Source organism: Oncorhynchus masou, chromosome 27, assembly GCF_036934945.1.
Source record: "Oncorhynchus masou masou isolate Uvic2021 chromosome 27, UVic_Omas_1.1, whole genome shotgun sequence".
Classification (NCBI taxonomy): domain Eukaryota; kingdom Metazoa; phylum Chordata; class Actinopteri; order Salmoniformes; family Salmonidae; genus Oncorhynchus; species Oncorhynchus masou.
In genome coordinates, this window is record NC_088238.1 from 65,918,279 (window position 1) to 65,935,325 (window position 17,047).

Consider the following 17,047-nt stretch of genomic DNA (forward strand, 5'->3'; position numbering starts at 1 on the left):
GCAATCTCAACCACACTGCACACTGCCCTAACCCATCTGGACAAGAGGAATACCTATGTGAGAATGCTGTTCATCGACTACAGCTCGGCATTTAACACCATAGTACCCTCCAAGCTCGTCATCAAGCTCGAGACCCTGGGTCTCGACCCCGCCCTGTGCAACTGGGTACTGGACTTCCTGACGGGCCGCCCCCAGGTGGTGAGGGTAGGCAACAACATCTCCGCCCCGCTGATCCTCAACACTGGGGCCCCACAAGGGTGCGTTCTGAGCCCTCTCCTGTACTCCCTGTTTACCCACGACTGCGCGGCAACACACACCTCCAACTCAATCATCAAGTTTGCGGACGACACAACAGTGGTAGGCTTGATTACCAACAACGACGAGACGGCCTACAGGGAGGAGGTGAGGGCCCTCGGAGTGTGGTGTCAGGAAAATAACCTCACACTCAATGTCAACAAAACTAAGGAGATGGAACAGTAGTGGAGAGAGTAGCAAGTTTTAAGTTCCTCGGCATACACATCACAGACAAACTGAATTGGTCCACTCACATAGACAGCATCGTGAAGAAGGCGCAGCAGCGCCTCTTCAACCTCAGGAGGCTGAAGAAATTTGGCTTGTCACCAAAAGCACTCACAAACTTCTACAGATGCACAATCGAGAGCATCCTGTCGGGCTGTATCACCACCTGGTACGGCAACTGCTCCGCCCTCAACCGTAAGGCTCTCCAGAGGGTAGTGAGGTCTGCACAACGCATCATCGGGGGCAAACTACCTGCCCTCCAGGACACCTACACCACCCGATGTTACAGGAAGGCCATAAAGATCATCAAGGACATCAACCACCCGAGCCACTGCCTGTTCACCCCGTTATCATCCAGAAGGCGAGGTCAGTACAGGTGCATCAAAGCTGGGACCGAGAGACTGAAAAACAGCTTCTATCTCAAGGCCATCAGACTGTTAAACAGCAACCACTAACATTGAGTGGCTGCTGCCAACACTCTGACTCAACTCCAGCCACTTCAATAATGGGAATTGATGGGAAATTATGTAAAATATATCACTAGCCACTTAAACAATGCTACCTAATAAAATGTTTACATACCCTACATTATTCATCTCATATGTATACGTATATACTGTACTCTATCATCTACTGCATCCTTATGTAATACATGTATCACTAGCCAATTTAACTATGCCACTTTGTTTACATACTCATCTCATATGTATATACTGTACTCGATACCATCTACTGTATCTTGCCTATGCTGCTCTGCACCATCACTCATTCATATCTTTATGTACATATTCTTTATCCCCTTACACTGTGTATAAGAAATTCGTTTTGGAATTGTTAGTTAGATTACTTGTTGGTTATTACTGCATTGTCAGAACTGGAAGCACAAGCATTTCGCTACACTCGCATTAACATCTGCTAACCATGTGTATGTGACAAATAAAATTTGATTTGATTTGATTTGATTTGATTTGGACCAGCTGGAAGTTCTGCCAAACCGGAGCCCCCATTCCCATATATTTATTTTTCAGGTATTTGATATATCTAAAATGAGGGTTAACTTGCGCTTTCTCATTACCCAAGGAAACATTCACCAATATGTGAGGGGCAGGGTAGCCTAGTGGTTAGAGCATTGGACTAGTAACCGGAAGGTTGTGAGTTCAAACCCCCGAGCTGACAAGGTACAAATCTGTCGTTCTGCCCCTGAACAGGCAGTTAACCCACTGTTCCCAGGCCGTCATTGAAAATAAGAATGTGTTCTTAACTGACTTGCCTGGTTAAATAAAGGTAAAATAAAAAATAAAAAAATATCTTTGAGGTTCTTGTTTCTCCTAAATGCTGAAATTAATTTGTATTGTTTCCATGGTTAAAATCAATTCTGTCTCCTTAAAATGCTTCTTAACAATAGAGTTAAGCTTCATTGAGGGTTTTGAAAATTTGACACAAATGGAATAATGTCCAACTCATAGGACTGGCCAGGAGGTTCCCAACACTCCAGGACCCTCTTTACACAAAGGACAGTCTAGGAGCTTCACCGCGGTACAGGTCCCTGTTTACTACTTTACTCATTGGACTGCTAGGAGGTTCCCCATGATCCAGAACCCTCTTTACTCATTGGACTGCTAGGAGGTTCCCCATGATCCAGAACCCTCTTTACTCATTGGACTGCTAGGAGGTTCCCATGATCCAGGACCCTCTGTACTCATTGGACTGCTAGGAGGTTCCCCATGATCCAGGACCCTCTTTACTCATTGGACTGCTAGGAGGTTCCCCATGATCCAGAACCCTCTTTACTCATTGGACTGCTAGGAGGTTCCCCATGATCCAGGACCCTCTTTACTCATTGGACTGCTAGGAGGTTCCCCATGATCCAGAACCCTCTTTACTCATTGGACTGCTAGGAGGTTCCCCATGATCCAGAACCCTCTGTACTCATTGGACTGCTAGGAGGTTCCCATGATCCAGGACCCTCTGTACTCATTGTACTGCTAGGAGGTTCCCCATGATCCAGAACCCTCTGTACTCATTGGACTGCTAGGAGGTTCCCCATGCTCCAGGTACCTATTTAGTCATTGGACTGACTAGGAGGTTCCCATGATCCAGGACCCTCTGTACTCATTGGACTGCTAGGAGGTTCCCCATGATCCAGAACCCTCTGTACTCATTGGACTGGCTAGGAGCTTCCCCATGCTCCAGGTGCATCATCACCTCATTACTCACTGGACTGGCTAGGAGGTTACCCCCTTTACCTCTTTACTCATTGGACTGGCTAGGAGGTTCCCCATGCTCCAGGTCCCTCATTACTCATTGGACTGGCTAGGAGCTTCCCCATGCTCCAGGTGCATCATCACCTCATTACTCACTGGACTGGCTAGGAGGTTACCCCCTTTACCTCTTTACTCATTGGACTGCTAGGAGGTTCCCCATGCTCCAGGTCCCTCGTTACTCATTGGACTGACTAGGAGGTTTCCTACACTCCAGGTACCTCTTTACTCATTTACATTTACATTACATTGAAGTCATTTGGCAGACGCTCTTATCCAGAGCGACTTACAAATTGGTGAATTCACCTTATGACATCCAGTGGAACAGCCACTTTACAATAGTGCATCTAAATCATTTAAGGGGGGGTGAGAAGGATTACTTTATCCTATCCTAGGTATTCCTTAAAGAGGTGGGGTTTCAGGTGTCTCCGGAAGGTGGTGATTGACTCCGCTGTCCTGGCGTCGTGAGGGAGTTTGTTCCACCATTGGGGGGCCAGAGCAGCGAACAGTTTTGACTGGGCTGAGCGGGAACTGTACTTCCTCAGTGGTAGGGAGGCGAGCAGGCCAGAGGTGGATGAACGCAGTGCCCTTGTTTGGGTGTAGGGCCTGATAAGAGCCTGGAGGTACTGCGGTGCCGTTCCACTCACAGCTCCGTAGGCAAGCACCATGGTCTTGTAGCGGATGCGAGCTTCAACTGGAAGCCAGTGGAGAGAGCGGAGGAGCGGGGTGACGTGAGAGAACTTGGGAAGGTTGAACACCAGACGGGCTGCGGCGTTCTGGATGAGTTGTAGGGGTTTAATGGCACAGGCAGGGAGCCCCGCCAACAGCGAGTTGCAGTAATCCAGACGGGAGATGACAAGTGCCTGGATTAGGACCTGCGCCGCTTCCTGTGTGAGGCAGGGTCATACTCTGCGGATGTTGTAGAGCATGAACCTACAGGAACGGGCCACCGCCTTGATGTTAGTTGAGAACGACAGGGTGTTGTCCAGGATCACACCAAGGTTCTTAGCGCTCTGGGAGGAGGACACAATGGAGTTGTCAACCGTGATGGCGAGATCATGGAACGGGCAGTCCTTCCCCGGGAGGAAGAGCAGCTCCGTCTTGCCGAGGTTCAGCTTGAGGTGGTGATCCGTCATCCACACTGATATGTCTGCCAGACATGCAGAGATGCGATTCGCCACCTGGTCATCAGAAGGGGGAAAGGAGAAGATTAATTGTGTGTCGTCTGCATAGCAATGATAGGAGAGACCATGTGAGGTTATGACAGAGCCAAGTGACTTGGTGTATAGCGAGAATAGGAGAGGGCCTAGAACAGAGCCCTGGGGGACACCAGTGGTGAGAGCGCGTGGTGAGGAGACAGATTCTCGCCACGCCACCTGGTAGGAGCGACCTGTCAGGTAGGACGCAATCCAAGCGTGGGCCGTGCCGGAGATGCCCAACTCGGAGAGGGTGGAGAGGAGGATCTGATGGTTCACAGTATTGAAGGCAGCCGATAGGTCTAGAAGGATGAGAGCAGAGGAGAGAGAGTTAGCTTTAGCAGTGCGGAGCGCCTCCGTGATACAGAGAAGAGCAGTCTCAGTTGAATGACTAGTCTTGAAACCTGACTGATTTGGATGAAGAAGGTCATTCTGAGAGAGATAGCGGGAGAGCTGGCCAAGGACAGCACGTTCAAGAGTTTTGGAGAGAAAAGAAAGAAGGGATACTGGTCTGTAGTTGTTGACATCGGAGGGATCGAGTGTAGGTTTTTTCAGAAGGGGTGCAACTCTCGCTCTCTTGAAGACGGAAGGGACGTAGCCAGCGGTCAGGGATGAGTTGATGAGCGAGGTGAGGTAAGGGAGAAGGTCTCCGGAAATGGTCTGGAGAAGAGAGGAGGGGATAGGGTCAAGCGGGCAGGTTGTTGGGCGGCCGGCCGTCACAAGAAGCGAGATTTCATCTGGAGAGAGAGGGGAGAAAGAGGTCAGAGCACAGGGTAGGGCAGTGTGAGCAGAACCAGCGGTGTCGTTTGACTTAGCAAACGAGGATCGGATGTCGTCGACCTTCTTTTCAAAATGGTTGACGAAGTCATCTGCAGAGAGGGAGGAGGGGGGAGGGGAGGAGGATTCAGGAGGGAGGAGAAGGTGGCAAAGAGCTTCCTAGGGTTAGAGGCAGATGCTTGGAATTTAGAGTGGTAGAAAGTGGCTTTAGCAGCAGAGACAGAGGAGGAAAATGTAGAGAGGAGGGAGTGAAAGGATGCCAGGTCCGCAGGGAGGCGAGTTTTCCTCCATTTCCGCTCGGCTGCCCGGAGCCCTGTTCTGTGAGCTCGCAATGAGTCGTCGAGCCACGGAGCGGGAGGGGAGGACCGAGCCGGCCTGGAGAATAGGGGACATAGAGAGTCAAAGGATGCAGAAAGGGAAGAGAGGAGGGTTGAAGAGGCAGAATCAGGAGATAGGTTGGAGAAGGTTTGAGCAGAGGGAAGAGATGATAGGATGGAAGAGGAGAGAGTAGCGGGGGAGAGAGCGCGAAGGTTGGGACGGCGCGATACCATCCGAGTAGGGGCAGTGTGGGAAGTGTTGGATGAGAGCGAGAGGGAAAAGGATACAAGGTAGTGGTCAGAGACTTGGAGGGGAGTTGCAATGAGGTTAGTGGAAGAACAGCATCTAGTAAAGATGAGGTTGAACGTATTGCCTGCTTTGTGAGTAGGGGGGGAAGGTGAGAGGGTGAGGTCAAAAGAGGAGAGGAGTGGAAAGAAGGAGGCAGAGAGGAATGAGTCAAAGGTAGACGTGGGGAGGTTAAAGTCGCCCAGGACTGTGAGAGTTGAGCCGTCCTCAGGAAAGGAGCTTATCAAGGCATCAAGCTCTTTGATGAACTCTCCGAGGGAACCTGGAGGGCGATAAATGATAAGGATGTTAAGCTTGAAAGGGCTGGTAACTGTGACAGCATGGAATTCAAAGGAGGCGATAGACAGATGGGTAATGGGAGAAAGAGAGAATGACCACTTGGGAGAGATGAGGATCCCGGTGCCACCACCCCGCTGACCAGAAGCTCTCGGGGTGTGCGAGAACACGTGGGCGGACGAAGAGAGAGCAGTAAGAGTAGCAGTGTTATCTGTGGTGATCCATGTTTCCGTCAGTGCCAAGAAGTCGAGGGACTGGAGGGAGGCATAGGCTGAGATGAACTCTGCCTTGTTGGCCGCAGATCGGCAGTTCCAGAGGCTACCGGAGACCTGGAACTCCACGTGGGTCGTGCGCGCTGGGACCACCAGATTAGGGTGGCCGCGGCCACGCGGTGTGGAGCGTTTGTATGGTCTGTGCAGAGAGGAGAGAACAGGGATAGATAGACACATAGTTGACAGGCTACAGAAGAGGCTACGCTAATGCAAAGGAGATTGGAATGACAAGTGGACTACACGTCTCCAATGTTCAGAAAGTTAAGCTTACGTAGCAAGACTCTTATTGACTAAAATGATTGAAATGATACAGTACTGCTGGAGTAGGCTAGCTGGCAGTGGCTGTGTTGTTGACTTTGTAGGCTAGCTGGCAGTGGCTGCGTTGTTGACACTACACTAATCAAGTCGTTCCGTTGAGTGTAATAGTTTCTACAGTGCTGCTATTCGGAGGCTAGTTGGCTAGCTAGCAGTGTTGATTACGTTACGTTACGTTAAAAGAACAACAATAGCTGGCTAGCTAACCTAGAAAATCGCTCTAGACTACACAATTGTCTTTGAGACAAAGACGGCTATGTAGCTAGCTAGCTACGATCAAACAAATCAAACCGTTGTACTGTAATGAAGTGAAATGAAAATGTGATACTACCTGTGGAGCGAAGCGGAATGTTGACCGGGTTGTTGAAGTTCTATTCGGTAGAGGTAGGCTAGCTGTTGGCTAGCTAGCTAGCAGTATCTCCTACGTTAAGGACGACAGATAGCTGGCTAGCTAACCTCGGTAAATTAAGATAATCACTCTAAGTCTACACACTCTAAGCTACACAATTATCTTGGATACGAAGACAGCAAAGACAACTATGTAGCTAGCTAACACTACACTAATCAAGTCGTTCAGTTGAGTGTAATAGTTTCTACAGTGCTGGTGGACGTTAGCTAGCTGCTGGGCAGATAGCAGTGTAGACTACGTTAGGACGACTTTTAGGACGAAATTGCTAAGATTAGACAAATCAAACCGTTGTACTATAATGAAATGTAATGAAAAGTTATACTACCTGCGGACCGAAGTGTAGATGCGGACCGAAGTGTAGATGCGACCGCTCGCTCCAACCCGGAAGTGTTGGACTGGCGAGAAGGTTCCCCATGCTCCAGGTGCATCATTACCTCTTTACGCATTGGCCTGGCTAGGAGGTTACCCCCTTTACCTCTTTACTCAATTGGACTGACTAGGAGGTTCCCCACGCTCCAGGTCCCTCATTACTCATTGGACTGACTAGGAGGTTCCCCATGCTCCAGGTCACTCGTTACCTCTTTACTCATGGGACTGGCTAGGAGGTTCTCCACACTCCAGGTCACTCGTTACCTCTTTACTCATTGGACTGGCTAGAAGGTTCCCCATGCTCCAGGTGCATATCATTACCTCTTTACGCATTGGCCTGGCTAGGAGGTTACCCCCTTAACCTCTTTACTCATTGGACTGACTAGGAGGTTCCCCAAGCTCCAGGTCCCTCGTTACTCATTGGCCTGGCTAGGAGGTTACCCCCTTGACCTCTTTATTCATTGGACTGACTAGGAGGTTCCCCATGCTCCAGGTCCCTCGTTACTCATTGGACTGACTAGAAGGTTCCCCATGCTCCAGGTTCCTCTTTACTCATTGGACAGTCTAGGAGGTTCCCCATGCTCCAGGTGCATCATTACCTCTTTACTCATTGGACTGGCTAGGAGGTTACCCCCTTTACCTCTTTACTCATTGGACTTGCAAGGAGGTTCTCCACGCTCCAGGTCACTCTTTACCTCTTTACTCATTGGACTGACTAGGAGGTTTCCTACACTCCAGGTCCCTCTTTACTCATTGGACTGTCTAGGAGGTTTCCCACGCTCCAGATTCCTCATTACTCACTGGACTGGCTAGGAGGTTCCCCACGCTCCAGGTCACTCGTTACCTCTTTACTCATTGGACTGGCTAGGAGATTCTCCACACTCCAGGTTACTCTTTACCTCTTTACTCATTGGACTGGCTGGGAGGTTCCCCATGCTCCAGATCCCTCATTACTCACTGGACTGGCTAGAAGGTTCCCCACGCTCCAGGTGCATCATTACCTCTTTACTCATTGGACTGGCTAGGAGGTTCCCCCCTTTACCTCCAGGTGCATCATCACCTCTTTACTCATTGGACTGGCCATGAGGTTTCCCACGCTCCAGGTGCATCATTACCTCTTTACTCATTGAACTGGCTAGGAGGTTCCCCATGCTCCAGGTCCATCATTACCTCTTTACTCATTGGACTGGCTAGGAGGTTCCCCCTTTACCTCTTTACTCATTGAACTAGCTAGGAGGTTCCCCATGCTCCAGGTCCATCATTACCTCTTTACTCATTGGTCTGGCTAGGAGGTTCCCCCTTTACCTCTTTACTCATTGTACTGGCTAGGAGGTTTCCCACTCTCCAGGTGCATCATCACCTCTTTACTCATTGCACTGGCTAGGAGGTTCCCCCTTTACCTCTTTACTCATTGCACTGGCTGGGAGGTTCCCCATGCTCCAGATCCCTCATTACTCACTGGACTGGCTAGGAGGTTCCCCATGCTCCAGATCCCTCATTACTCACTGGACTGGCTAGGAGGTTCCCCAAGCTCCAGATCCCTCATTACTCACTGGACTGGCTAGGAGGTTCCCCACTCTCTAGGTCCATCGTTACCTCTGCTTTGACTGTGAGTGGAGATCTATTGGTGTAGCCCCTATGTCTGAGTGCTTTAAAGAGTATTTGTTTACCTTCATATTCGTACAAATTCTGTTAAAACCTGTTTTGGTGCATGAACTGCTCGCGGGACACCTACGACAACATCCGGTGAAATTACAGAGCACGAAATTCAAAATACAAAAATGTTAATATTAAACATTCATGAAAATACAATTGTCATACATCATTTAAAAGCTTATTGATAATCCAACCGTGTTGTCAGATTTCAAAAAGGCCTGTGACATAAAAAAAATATTTAAAAAAATCAGGATGAATTTTCTTCTGGTTTTTGCCTGCCATATCAGTTCTGTTATACTCACAGACATTATTTTAACAGTTTGAGAAACTTCAGTGTTTTCTATCCAATGCTACCAAGTATATGCATATCCTAGCCTCTGTGCCTGAGTAACAGGCACGTCAGTCATCCGGAATACCAAGCAATAACAAGTAAGCTAATGAAGTTAAATCTTATACGTTGAGACTTAAGACACCTATAAGTGTGTTTATGATGATAACTATGCATGTTTGTCTGTCGGTTAGAAATATACTCTAGTTCCCAAGAGGTTTCTATCATTATGGCCTTGCATCCTAAAAACTTGGTATCAAGAAATTCAATCTAATGAGTTTGTAAATTGTACTCAGTGTTGGGTAGGTTACTTTCTAAATGTAATCCGTTACAGTTACTGGTTACCTGTCCAAATAACGTAACTTTTGGATTGCCCAAACTCAGTAACGTCATCTGATTATATTTCTTTAGTTTTAGATTACTTTCCTCTTAACGTGTTTGCCTTGTTCAGGGGCAGAACAACACATTTTTACCTTGTCAGCTTGGGCATTTGATTCAGCAACCTTTTGGCTACTTGCTCAATGCTCTAACCACTAGGCTACCTGCCACCCCTACACTCTAACCACTAGGCTACCTGCCACCCCTACACTCTAACCACTAGGCTACCTGCCGCCCCTACACTCTAACCACTAGGCTACCTGCCGCCCCTACACTCTAACCACTAGGCTACCTGCCGCCCCTACACTCTAACCACTAGGCTACCTGCCACCCCATTCCATGAATTTATTTTTCAACTCAAATTAATGAGCCCAATCAGTCTTCCATGACAACAAAACCATAAACAACAGAGTAGGTCTGGCTAATAAGTCCTTAGCTTTAGCGTTAAGCTCAGGTAAAATAATTTGGCTGATCTATCTATAATCTATAATCTATAATCCATACTTCCAAGTCCTATTCTTGAAGATCAAGGTGACTGTAATTCTGATAGACCTTGGTTTTAAATGTAAATATATCATTTAATAGTATTATTTTACGCAGTAGAAAGCGATGGGTTTGAAGAAGCCTACATAACTAACGCATAAGTTAAAATGAAACATCCATACATGGCCAGCTATGTAAATCTGCAATAGATGTCATTCAATTGTTAACATAAATTTTTGTCTTCTTCTAATGCCTTAAAATTAATAAATCCTCTGTGGGATAGGCGTCCCGCTAGCGGGACATCTTCCGCAATTCAAAAAAATAATCTTAAAAATGATGGATATTTGATGATTTGATGATTGTGTCATTGTACTAAAACTCATATTTCTTATTCGTTATACCAGTTAAAGGCCTGAAACCTTGAACAAAGACTGCTGACACCTAGTAGAAGCCATAGGAATTGTAATCTGGGAGCTGGAATTGCATATGCCCCTAAGCTTTCTACTGTAAGAGCATGGGCTCTCAAAAAAAAAATTGTCTGGATGTTTTTTCTTAGTTTTTTTCCTACCATATCTATTGTGTTATAGTCGCAACTATTATTTTAACATTTCTAAAGTTGTTCTATCCAACGGTACCAGTTCTATGCATATCCTGGCTTCTGGGCCTGAGTAACAGGCAGTTTACTTTGGGCACGTCAGTCAGGCGGAAATTCTGAAAAAAGGACCCGAACACATTAAGTTTTTAACCCACTGTTCTTCGGTAGGGTAAGGATTAAATAAGAATTTGTTCCTAACTGACTTGCCTAGTTAAATAAAGATTACATTTAAAAAATGAAATGCTATTTACATGTGAAAAATTAATGCTATATGCTGTATTTGCTTTTGGCCTATTGTTTACCATTTTGTTGATGATGTCTTGATAGCTGTTTAATAATGTATATATTATAAATCATTTAAAGGGCAAATCCACAGATGAAACAATAACAAAACGGATTCCCCGCCTCTGTTTTGGTAAAAAGCAGAGGGATGGGCCTGGAGAAATGTAACCACCCTCTCAAATGAATAGACAGAGCTATGGTTGCTTGATATCCTAATGATTGTTTTAACTATGCTTTGAGGCTATTACAATGTTTACAAACATTGGAGAAAAACAAGCTTATAGTTTAGGTTGTCATAGAGTGTGACAGATTAACATGTATAAATTATATACTTCAATGGATATATATATATATATATATATATATATATATATATATATATATATATATATATATATATATATATATATATATATCCATCCAAAAATGGATGTAGCAACTACAGATTGGGTTTCTGTACAGCACTTTGAGATATAAGCTGATGTACGAAGGGCTGTATAAATACATTAGATTTGATTTGATGATTGCCCCTTTAAGTCTATTAAACGTGTATGAGTTTGAGCATGTGTCCATTAGGCCTACGGATTAAAAAAATAATCAGAATAAATTAGATTGTGCAATAAAAAACCCAATTTTATTCCATCGTCTGGGATCCAGACTAATTAGCTGTTGCAAGAGCGCATTTTTCACTGGCTGTCCACTGGTTTCAAAAACAATGATTGATAGGCAGCTTAAACTTCTTGAATTCAACAATTTTTGGGTTCAAATACACATTTAGATTTGTGAACATCCATCCACAATCCGTAAGGCGTGAATAGCTAAATCAGATAGCAGCAGTGTGATTCACATCAATGCGCTATGTAGATATCGATAGTAAGTGATACCGTATCGCCGTAGACGACACCACTGCTGTCGTCATTACCTCCAAGCGTTTATTCAAGTTGGATCATCTTTGGATGCCAACAGCAGTCGCACAATTGGAAGACATACAGTAGCTTGGACTGGAGCCTACAAAGGCCTATTCCTGCTCTTTTCCCTCGATCCATCAAACACATTTGGTGTGTCATCATAGTGGTCTCTGACTTATGGTCAGACAAATTTAAACTTGCGCCTTTTTTCAATGCTGATTTGAATGTCGTTGAGAAAAGTTTTTCATAAACATCCTTTCTGAATACAAAAGTAATCCAAGAAGTAATCATCAAAGTAATCCAAGAAGTAATTATCTAGTTTTTCTAAAGTATCTGTAATCTGATTACAATATGTTTGCTGGTAACGTAACGGATAACAGTTTCAGGTGTTTTGTAATCCCTTACATGTAATCTGTTACTCCCCATCCCTGTAATCGAGGGGTGATGTCCATTCAAAATACACTTCTCAAAAAAATAAAGGGAACACTAAAATAACACATCCTAGATCTGAATGAATGAAATATTCTTATTAAATATTTTTTTCTTTACATAGTTGAATGTGGAAATCAATTATCAATGGAAATCAAATTTATCAACCCATGGAGGTCTGGATTTGGAGTCACACTCAAAATTAAAGTGGAAAACCACACTACAGGCTGATCCAACTTTGATGTAATGTCCTTAAAACAAGTCAAAATGAGGCTCAGTAGTGTGTGTGGCCTCCACGTGCCTGTATGACCTCCCTACAACGCCTGGGCATGCTCCTGATGAGGTGGCGGATGGTCTCCTGAGGGATCTCCTCCCAGACCTGGACTAAAGCATCCGCCAACTCCTGGACAGTCTGTGGTGTAACGTGGCGTTGGTGGATGGAGCGAGACATGATGTCCCAGATTTGCTCAATTGGGTTCAGGTCTGGGGAACAGGTGGGCCAGTCCATAGCATCAATGCCTTCCTCTTGCAGGAACTGCTGACACACTCCAGCCACATGAGGTCTAGCATTGTCTTGCATTAGGAGAAACCCAGGGCCAACCGCACCAGCATATGGTCTCACAAGGGGTCTGAGGATCTCATCTCGGTACCTAATGGCAGTCAGGCTACCTCTGGCGAGCACATGAAGGGCCAAAGAAATGCCACCCCACACCATGACTGATCCACCGCCAAACCAGTCATGCTGGAGGATGTTGCAGGCAGCAGAACGTTCTCCACGGCGTCTCCAGACTCGGTCACGTCTGCGAATTTGCCAATCTAGGTGTTCTCTGGCAAATACCAAACGTCCTGCACGGTGTTGGCCTGTAAGCACAACCCCCACCTTTGGACGTCGGGCCCTCATACCACCCTCATGGAGTCGGTTTCTGACCGTTTGAGCAGACACATGCACATTTGTGGCCTGCAGGAGGTCATTTTGCAGCGCTCTGGCAGTGCTCCTCCTTTCACAAAGGCGGAGGTAGCGGTCCTGCTGCTGGGTTGTTGCCCTCCTACGGCCTCCTCCACGTCTCCTGATGTACTGGCCTGTCTCCTGGTAGCGCCTCCATGCTCTGGACACTACACTGACAGACACAGCAAACCTTCTTGCCACAGCTCATATTGATGTGCCATCCTGGATGAGCTGCACTACCTGAGCCACTTGTGTGGGTTGTAGACTCCGTCTCATGCTACCACTAGAGTGAAAGCACCGCCAGCATTCAAAAGTGACCAAAACATCAGCCAGGAAGCATAGGAACTGAGAAGTGGTCTGTGGTCCCCACCTGCAGAACCACTCCTTTATTGGGGGTGTCTTGCTAATTGCCTATAATTTCTACCTGTTGTCTATTCCATTTGCACAACAGCATGTGACATTTATTGTCAATCAGTGTTGCTTCCTAAGTGGACAGTTTGATTTCACAGAAGTGTGATTGACTTGGAGTTACATTGTGTTGTTAAGTGTTCCCTTTATTTTTTTGAGCAGTGCATTTATAAAGTTTACAAACTCCCCCACCGCTTGGCACCAAAACCCAAAGATATCTTACAAATAACGCTTATATATGGATGGAGGTTTTTGCGCTTGGGGAAGACCGTCTGTTTCCAATCTGCCATGTAAATGACATTTGTAGGTAGTGTTTAGAATCAAATTCAAAGTCATCACGCATTAGTCCAAGTTTTAAGAGAGAAGGGATGGCCTCATCTGATCTATTTGTATTTTTGGAAACTGTCCGAAGTCCTAGTTGAGTGTCGATATTAGTGTATAGCGAGTCTACAAACTAACAAATGCAATAGGCATCCTTTACATAGCTGGGGTGCTTCTGAGATAAGGGGTTGAGAAAGGAGTCAATATACTCTGCCACATTACATGATTCACTCCCACAATCTGAAACAATGGGATGGATTAGGGTTAGGACTAAAGTCAGGTTAGATGGTGAAGGGATTAGGGGTTAAAGGTTATCCTCACCATGATCTCCATTGCGCTCCATCGTGACGTGCCCCAGTACATGGCCATGCCATGGTTGATCACAAACGTCATCGCCCTCACCACCTCTACAACACACACACACACACACACACACACACACACACACACACACACACACACACACACACACACACACACACACACACACGCAGTTAGACCTCACATCCTCTACAACACACACAGGGTTAGACCTCACAAATTCTACAACAACACACAGGGATAGACCACCCAAACTAATCTCCACTGTCCTGTCAGTCTCTACTGCCCTTTCAGTCCCGTCTCTACTGCCCTTTCAGTCTCGTCTCTACTGCCCTTTCAGTCCCGTCTCTACTGTCCTGTCAGTCTCGTCTCTACTGCCCTTTCAGTCCCGTCTCTACTGCCCTTTCAGTCTTGTCTATGCTGTTCTGTCAGTCCCGTCTCTACTGTTCTGTCAGTCCCGTCTCTACTGTCCTGTCAGTCCCGTCTCTACTGTCCTGTCAGTCTCGTCTCTGCTGTCTGTCAGTCTCGTCTCTACTGTCCTGGCAGTCTTGTCTCTACTGTCTTGGCAGTCTTGTCTCTGCTCTCGTTTCTATTGTCCTGTCAGTCTCGTCTCTACTGCCCTGTCAGTCTCTTCTCTACTCTCCTGTCAGTTTTATCTGTACTGTCCTGCCAGTCTTGTTTCTACTGTCCTGTCAGTCTTATCTCTACTCTCCTGTCAGTCTCATCTCTAATGTCCTGCCAGTCTTATCTCTACTGTCCTGCCAGTCTTATCTCTACTGTCCTGCCAGTCTTATCTCTACTGTCCTGCCAGTCTTATCTCTACTCTCCTGCCAGTCTTATCTCTAATGTCCTGCCAGTCTTATCTCTACTGTCCTGCCAGTCTTATCTCTACTGTCCTGCCAGTATTATCTCTACTGTCCTGCCAGTCTTATCTCTACTGTCCTGCCTGTCTTCTCTCTACTGTCCTGTCAGTCTTATCTCTACTCTCCTGCCAGTCTTATCCCTACTGTCCTGCCAGTCTTATCTCTACTGTCCTGCCAGTCTTATCTCTACTCTCCTGCCAGTCTTATCTCTACTCTCCTGTCAGTCTTATCTCTACTGTCCTGCCAGTCTTCTCTCTACTGTCCTGTCAGTCCTATCTCTACTGTCCTGTCAGTCTTATATCTACTGTCCTGTCAGTCTTGCCTCAACTGTCCTGTCAGTCTTATCTCTACTGTCCTGACAGTATTATCTCTACTGTCCTGTCAGTCTTATCTCTACTGTCCTGCCAGTCTTATCTCTACTGTCCTGTCAGTCTTATCTCTACTGTCCTGCCAGTCTTATCTCTAATGTCCTGCCAGTCTTATCTCTACTGTCCTGTCAGTCTTATCTCTACTGTCCTGCCAGTCTTATCTCTAATGTCCTGGCAGTCTTATCTCTACTGTCCTGCCAGTCTTATCTCTACTGTCCTGTCAGTCTTATCTCTACTGTCCTGTCAGTCTTATCTCTACTGTCCTGCCAGTCTTATCTCCAATGTCCTGCCAGTCTTATCTCTACTGTCCTGTCAGTCTTATCTCTACTGTCCTGTCAGTCTTATCTCTAATGTCCTGCCAGTCTTATCTCTAATGTCCTGCCAGTCTTATCTCTACTGTCCTGTCAGTCTTATCTCTACTGTCCTGTCAGTCTTATCTCTACTGTCCTGCCAGTCTTATCTCTACTGTCCTGTCAGTCTTATCTCTACTGTCCTGCCAGTCTTATCTCTAATGTCCTGTCAGTCTTATCTCTAATGTCCTGCCAGTCTTATCTCTAATGTCCTGCCAGTCTTATCTCTACTGTCCTGTCAGTCTTATCTCTACTGTCCTGCCAGTCTTATCTCTACTGTCCTGCCAGTCTTATCTCTAATGTCCTGCCAGTCTTATCTCTAATGTCCTGCCAGTCTTATCTCTACTGTCCTGCCAGTCTTATCTCTACTGTCCTGTCAGTCTTATCTCTACTGTCCTGTCAGTCCTATCTCTACTGTCCTGTCAGTCTTATATCTACTGTCCTGTCAGTCTTATCTCTACTGTCCTGCCAGTCTTATCTCTACTGTCCTGTCAGTCTTATCTCTACTGTCCTGCCAGTCTTATCTCTAATGTCCTGCCAGTCTTATCTCTACTGTCCTGTCAGTCTTATCTCTACTGTCCTGCCAGTCTTATCTCTAATGTCCTGGCAGTCTTATCTCTACTGTCCTGCCAGTCTTATCTCTACTGTCCTGTCAGTCTTATCTCTACTGTCCTGTCAGTCTTATCTCTACTGTCCTGCCAGTCTTATCTCCAATGTCCTGCCAGTCTTATCTCTACTGTCCTGTCAGTCTTATCTCTACTGTCCTGTCAGTCTTATCTCTAATGTCCTGCCAGTCTTATCTCTAATGTCCTGCCAGTCTTATCTCTACTGTCCTGTCAGTCTTATCTCTACTGTCCTGTCAGTCTTATCTCTACTGTCCTGCCAGTCTTATCTCTACTGTCCTGTCAGTCTTATCTCTACTGTCCTGCCAGTCTTATCTCTAATGTCCTGTCAGTCTTATCTCTAATGTCCTGCCAGTCTTATCTCTAATGTCCTGCCAGTCTTATCTCTACTGTCCTGTCAGTCTTATCTCTACTGTCCTGCCAGTCTTATCTCTACTGTCCTGCCAGTCTTATCTCTAATGTCCTGCCAGTCTTATCTCTACTGTCCTGCCAGTCTTATCTCTACTGTCCTGTCAGTCTTATCTCTACTGTCCTGCCAGTCTTATCTCTAATGTCCTGTCAGTCTTATCTCTAATGTCCTGCCAGTCTTATCTCTAATGTCCTGCCAGTCTTATCTCTACTGTCCTGTCAGTCTTGTCTACTGTCCTGCCAGTCTTATCTCTACTGTCCTGCCAGTCTTATCTCTAATGTCCTGCCAGTCTTATCTCTAATGTCCTGCCAGTCTTATCTCTACTGTCCTGCCAGTCTTATCTCTACTGTCCTGTCAGTCT

At 46.2% G+C, this 17,047-nt stretch overlaps 1 protein-coding gene across 1 annotated transcript in view; it reads right to left on the minus strand.

The window, feature by feature from the left end:
• Positions 1-17,047, minus strand: part of LOC135515402 (voltage-gated potassium channel subunit beta-3-like) — a 49,038-nt gene that overhangs the window by 19,946 nt on the left and 12,045 nt on the right. Inside the window, exon 6 of the mRNA XM_064939078.1 lies at positions 14,074-14,159. Coding sequence (XP_064795150.1) covers positions 14,074-14,159 — 86 coding nt within the window. The remainder of the gene's footprint in view (positions 1-14,073; positions 14,160-17,047) is intronic.